This window comes from Arvicola amphibius, chromosome 8 (assembly GCF_903992535.2).
Source record: "Arvicola amphibius chromosome 8, mArvAmp1.2, whole genome shotgun sequence".
Lineage (NCBI taxonomy): Eukaryota > Metazoa > Chordata > Mammalia > Rodentia > Cricetidae > Arvicola > Arvicola amphibius.
Window position 1 is genome coordinate 97,711,268 of NC_052054.1, and position 6,768 is coordinate 97,718,035.

The 6,768-nt window shown below is 37.5% G+C and overlaps 1 protein-coding gene across 1 annotated transcript; it reads left to right on the forward strand.

The window, feature by feature from the left end:
* Window positions 1-6,337: 6,337 nt before the first annotated feature.
* On the forward strand, window positions 6,338-6,451 carry LOC119820215 (dolichyl-diphosphooligosaccharide--protein glycosyltransferase subunit 4-like). The gene has a single exon (XM_038338325.1). It carries the CDS (start codon window positions 6,338-6,340, stop codon window positions 6,449-6,451), a length of 114 nt encoding a protein of 37 aa, XP_038194253.1.
* Window positions 6,452-6,768: the final 317 nt, after the last annotated feature.

Here is a 6,768-nt window from a genome sequence, read left to right on the forward strand (position 1 = left end):
AATATTTAGTGTAATAGTGCTTTTGGAAGTACCAAAGGTCATAGTGAGAATCACTAATCTCTTCAAAGCTGCTTGGTTCAAGAGAAACATGAGGCTTCGTAAGTTACACTCATTCCCCCCCCCCCAAAAAAAATACTCAAGCTACATAACTCTCTAGGCATCTTATTCTGTGTGTGTGTTTTATGTGCATTATTTAACATCTGCCCTTCTCATACATTATTCTTACAAAATAGTCACTATTATTTTATACATGAATAAAGTTTATAAAAGTTCATAAAGTTTATGTAACCTTGTGTTTACCTACTGAGAAGCAGGAATAAGTTTCAAGTTCTTTATATATTTTTAATTATAAATCTACTTATCTCTTGAGATTCAATGAAGGATTAATTTCTAGAACTTCCATTATTAGTTCCATTTATCCAGATAACATTATAGATGCTGAAAAGCTAAAGATATGTCTATGCTGCATTCTAGAAATACAAAAATTTATAATACGTTGTTTCCACTTTTGCTGAACTTGGTGTTGGTATGTGCATCCACTGTGTGTGGGTGCGTGCGTGCGTGCGTGTGTGCGTGCGCGTGTGTGTGTGTTTGTGTGTGTGTGTGTGTGTGTGTGTGTGTTACCGATGCTAAGATAGACATTTGCAGGAAGCAGCCTAGGGAAAAATTCAACATCAATTCTTATTGGAATGACAGATTTTTCACAGAGGAAATCTATCTTGTGTTGTTTTATATATATAACTAAATAGAGAAAATGAAGAAAATACCAGGTTCCAGGGCACAAAGAATCACAGAATATGGCGCATTGGGAAATTGAAATGGTTTAGGTTTGTGTATGGGCTAAGGTGTTTTCAAATGTTAAGTGTCAAGTAGGTCATTTATAATATGCTAAATAGCACTTGTATGCCTATTTTTGGTTTCTTTGAACTGCTTAAGTAAAGCAGTAACAACATAATTTTTTAAAATAAGATTATGCAGTAATGTAAAGAGTGAATCCTGGAACCTGAAGGCAGGTTTAGTGAGAAGAATGTTTTAATCGTACAGGAACAAATTAAACTAAATAATCTAATTAAAACAAAGTTTTATTAAGAGGGGAGTAAGCATAATTGATGAGAATTATCCTCTCCTCATCACCAAGTATCTTTTACAATTAAGAGAAAGAAGAAACCCATGGCAGGTCCAGCATCTAGTTTAATATAAAATATTTCAGCAGCAGTTCATGTATATAGGGAATATAGAAGAAAGATGAAGTTCACAAGTAGAAGTGACATTTTATTTGTTTCCCAGAGATTCACCAACCTCTGTCTCCTGAGTGCGGAGATTAAAGGTGTGTGTCACCCGGCTGAGTGACAGTCTTTAATAGGTTGAATTTTCAGAAGTCTAGCAGATGCACAATAAATTAGACCATCAAAAAATAAGTCTGAAACTCAGGAAAAAATGTATTATAGTAGTCTTTACTATACTCAGACTGTATATACTAAGTGCATATAGTCACTCAGAATGTACCTGACCTGATGCTTCTGAAATGTGATCAAGGCTGGTTAATTTTAGCCTCACTGACTGTTGACATAAATATCCGCTTCTAAGTTTGTCAGAAATGCAAACACCCTATCTTCCTCGATGATGGCAGGCTTGGTCTGGCTGACTTAAACAAGGTCCTATGCTCAGTACAGCAGTTGTAAAATACACATCAGATTAATCTCAGCTTTTCTACTACTTTTCAGGCCAGTTGTCTTGTAACTTCTTATATTTCAGTATTCTACTTACAAAATACAAATACCAGAATACAAGCTAACACACATGGCCAAGAAAACCAAAACCAATACAAACTTTTCTAAAGTGATTCATAAAAAGAAAAATCTTATATAAATGCTAATCCAAATATATCCTTCCATTTTTTCACAGTGTCAGTGATAATAGAGAAAGAAAGGTGCTGACAATGACAATATACTTGGTAGCAAGGTGAGAGGAAGACAATGGGACAACATACACAGTGCTCTCTAATGAATTACTTACATACTATGTGACACTTTTGACCAGTGCCTACAATAATCATGAGTCTCCGTAAACTATCATGAAGCAATCGTGAAATCATTATCACTTAATCTATCTTGGGGATATTTGTTTTCCTGCAAATGAGACACCTTATTTTGTGTGTTCAGTTACTTACCAAGAAGTGATCTCACAGGCAGGTGCAATGTGTGCCTTCAGAGCTGCTGCTCAAAAAGGCAGAATTGAGAGAACTCCTGGGAATAAATGCAGTGAGTCTTGGAAAGTTGTAGAGGCATCGATGTACACAACTCTGAATTTACTCTGTCCTGGGAGCTAATCACATTATGTTCTCAGTTCAGAAGTGGAAAGAGATGAATGCCTGTGTTCAGCTAGCTTTCTCCTTTCCATGCAATCCAGTACCCAAGCCAAGGAATGATGCCCCAGCCTTTAGAGTGTGTCTTCATATTTAAATCAAAATAATGTCTCACAGACATTCCAGAGGATAACCTAATCAAGAAACCCCTCCAAGTTATGCCTGGAGAGTTGCCTCAGAAGTAATTCCCAGTACTGTTAAATTGAGAGACAACACTAACCATCTCAGAACTCCATCTTACTTTTTGAGACACTGAATTCAGAGCCTACTGATTCTGCCAGACTGCATAGCCAGCAAACCCCAGTGATCCTCATAGCTCTGCCTCCCCATTGCTGGGACTAAAGATGCCACCAATCTAGGTGTTTGTTTTCATGCACATATGTGTGTGTATGCATGTGTGCATATGTATGTGTGATATATTTACAGGTGTAGCCATGCATGCACATGTAGCTAAGCCAGAAGAGGATCTTAGATGTTGTACTCTATCACATTTCACCTTATTCTCTGAAAACAGGACCTTCTGCTGACTCTAAACCCAGGCTGACAGCCAGCAAGCTCAAACTGGATAGCTCAAGAAATTTGTCACATACAGCAGTGTTGTAGGAGGCCACTTGTTTGTTCCCAGCTGCTCAGCCCCAAAATAACCACACAGAAACTGTATTAATTAAATCACTGCTTTGTCCATTAGCTCTAGCTTCTTATTGGATAACTCTTACATCTTAATTTAACTCATTTCTATTAATCTGTGTATTACCACATGTCTGTGGTTTACCGGCAAGGTTCTGGCATGTCTGTTCCTGGCGGCTGCTATATGGCATCTCCTTGACTCCGCCTTCTTTCTCCCAGCATTCAGTTTAGTTTTCCCTGCCTAGCTCTATTCTACCCTATCACAGGCCAAGGCAGATTCTTTATTCAGCAATGGTATTCACAGCATACAGAGAGGAATCCCACATCACAACCTTACTTAGGGTTTCATTGCTGTGAAGAGACACTGTGACCATAGCAACTCTTATAAAGTAAACATTATATTTCCTTGGGGCTGGCTTACAGTTCAGAAGTTTAGTCCATTGTCATGATGGCAGGAAGCATGGCAGCATGGAGGCAGACATGGTACTGGAGAAAGAACTTGTAATATGTACATCCAGATCTACAGGCAGCAGGAAGAGAAAGCCTCTGGGCCTGGCTTGACCATTTGAAACCTCAAAGCCCACCCCTAGTGACATACTTCCTCCAACAAGACTACACCTACTCTAAGAAGGCCACATCTCATAACAGTGCCACTCCTAATGGTGCCCTGTGAGCCTATGGGGGAGGGGGAGAGATTTCATTCAAGCCATCACAAGCAGAGTTACCCAGACTTTACCAATTGTGATTTACTACAAGTTCTTAAGAAGATCAAAAGTGTAACGCTCAATGAGTTATGCCTTATGGGACTGTGCTTGAATATTTGATAATCTCTCACCACAATCAAGTCACATAGGGAAACATAGAAGAGGAGAACCCAGTGCAGAATATGATAATTGTTCAGACTATTTTTCAAATTACCAATGGTAATACCCAAATAACTAAATGTGAGAGAAGAAAATAGTCCCAAGAATTCTTGACCCTTCAAAAAAAAGTGCTTTCATAAAACTAATTTACTCTCTGACCTCCAAAGAAAGAATTGTTTGGACATCATTTTCTAATTAACTACTGCCTGTAATATTTTAAAATAGAAGTGTTGTGAACTTCATATTATTTCCCTCAGGAACATCTTTAAAAGCCCATAAAAGCCCTTAATAATAAACTAGGCTAAGCTACAATTTATATTTATATTTATTGAAAGAGGTGTGACTAAAACATCCCAGATTAGCTAAAAAAAAGAGGTGACCCAGTATATATGCTTGAAATTCTCAACAAAATTTTAATTTAAAAATATTTTTTAATCTAAACACCATTTTAATTGGATTATTTAGTATTTTGATGTCTAGTTTTCTTAAAGTTTTTATGTTTTGGAGATCAGCCCTCTCTCAGATATGGGGTTGGTGAAAATATTTTCCCATTCTATAGGCTGCTGTTTTGTCTTATTGGATGTCTTTTGCCTTACAGAATGTTTTCAATTTGAGGATGTCCTGTTTATTAAAGGGATCTCAATGTCTGTGCTGCTGATGTGTTCATGAAGTTGTCTCTTGTGAAAATGCACTCAAGGCTACTTCTTACTTTCTATTCTATCAAGTTCAGTGTGACTGGATTTATGTTGAGGTCTTTAGTCCACTTGGATTTGAGTTTTGTGCAGGACAGTAGATATGGATCTATTTGCATTCTCCTACATGTGAATATCCAGTTATCCAGTACCATTTATTGAAGATGCTTCTTATTTCCATTTTGGCTTCTCTGTCAAAAATCAGGTGTTCATAGGTATGTGGATTTATGTTAGGATTTTCAATTTGAGTCCATTGATCAACCTGTCTGCTTTATGCCAATACCATGCAGTTTTTATTACTATAGCTCTATAGTAGAGTTTGAAGTCAGAGATGGTGCTACAAGAAGTTCCTTTATTTTACAGGATTGTTTTAGCTATCCTGGGTATTTTGTTTTTCCATATGAATCCTATTATTGTTCTTTAGATATATGTGAAGAACTCTGTTGGAATTTTGATGGGAATTGTATTGAACCTGTAGATTGCTTTTGGTAAGATTGCCATTTTTACTATGTTAACCCTACTGATCCATGAGCATAGAAGTTCTTTCCATATTCAGATCCCTTCTCCATTTTTTCTCTTTGAAGACTTAAAGTTCTTGTCATACAGCTCTTTCACTTGTTTGGTTAGAGTTATCCCAAGATATTTATGTTATTTGTAGCTATTGTTAAGAGTGTTATTTCTCTGATTTTTTTCTCAGCCCATTTATCATTTGTATATAGGAGGGCTACTGAGATTTTTGAGTTAATCTTGTATCCAGCCACATTCCTGAAGCTGAAGGTGTTTATCAGCTCTAAGAGTTCTCTGTTAGAATTTTTGGGATCACTATGTAGTATCAAAGAATTCTTAACAGAAGAATCTCAAATGGCTGAAACACACTTAATTGTTCAACATCCTTAGCTATCAGAGAAATGCAAATCAAAATGACTCTAAGATACTATCTTACACCTATTAGAATGGCTAAGATCAAAAATGCTAGTGACAGTCTGTTGTTGGAGGTTGCTTGTTCATTTTTTCGACTGCCTGACTCAAAATAATCACACAGAAACTTTATTAATTAAATCACTGCTTGGCCTATTAGCTCTAGCTTCTTATTGGCTAGCACTTACATCTTAAATTAACCCATTTCTATTATCTGTGTATGGCCATGTGGTTGTGACTTACTAGCAAGGTTCCAGTGGGCTCCAGGGGAGGCATCTGTAATGAAATAGGTATCTTGATAGAGAAGGCCGTTTGGGGATTTTGGAGAAACCTGGTGCTAGGGAAACTCCCAGGAATCCATAGGATGACCTCAGATAAGACTCTTAGCAATAGTGGAGAGGGTGTCTGAACTGACCTTCTCCTATAATCACATTGGTGACTATGCTAATTGTCATCAGGAGATACTTCACATGGGTGGTGTTTAAAGTTTTAAAAGATTCTTGTCAGTTTTTGTTAGCTCTCTACTTCTTACTATGGTTGGTAATGTAAACTCTCAGTTACTGATCCTGCTACCTGCCTCCTATTACCTCTACTCTGCCATTACAGACTCTAACCCTTTGAAACTATAAGCTTAAAACAAACTCTTCCAAAAAGAATTTATCTTTGAAAGCTAGAGCTTAAGTGTCATGAATTTGAGACTAGTAGCGAATATATATTAAGGCTCTGTCTCACCAAAGGGGAAAGAAGCTGTTTTCTTACCTCCAATCATACTCTAGGATCTTATGATAGGAAAAGATTAAAAATTCTTTTTCACCTCCTACCTCGAGCTGTACAGCGAGCAGTAGCATCGGAGTCGAGTAGAGCTGGTCAGGATGATCATGGACATGCAGCTTGCCATCTTCACCAACATGCTGGGCATGTTGCTTTTCTTGCTTGTGGTTCTCTATCACTACGTGGCAGTCAACAATCCCAAGAAGCAGGAATGAAAGTAGCGCTTTCTCCACCTCATGGTTCCAGGACATAGTCTGAGGCAAGATGGAGGGTGTGAGGGGCCTTCACACTTCACTTCATCCCTCCTACCCATCACAGCATACAAAGTAACTATACCTGGATTTTGCCAAACAACTTTATTTCCTCAAAGTCTTCCTTAACTCTATGGAACAAGAAGCTGCCACTGAATAGGGCCCAGTATAGGGGCTGCTTTCTTTTCTATTCCCTTCCCCAATACAAAAATATAGATATATATTTTAAAAAATTCTTTTTCATATCAGCTGTTTCTACCTACTAAATCTTTTCAAGAAAA

Excerpts from the sequence above, each read along its gene's own strand:
- LOC119820215 (XM_038338325.1), top strand. The coding sequence starts at position 6,338 with ATGATCATGGACATGCAGCTTGCCATCTTCACCAACATGCTGGGCATG.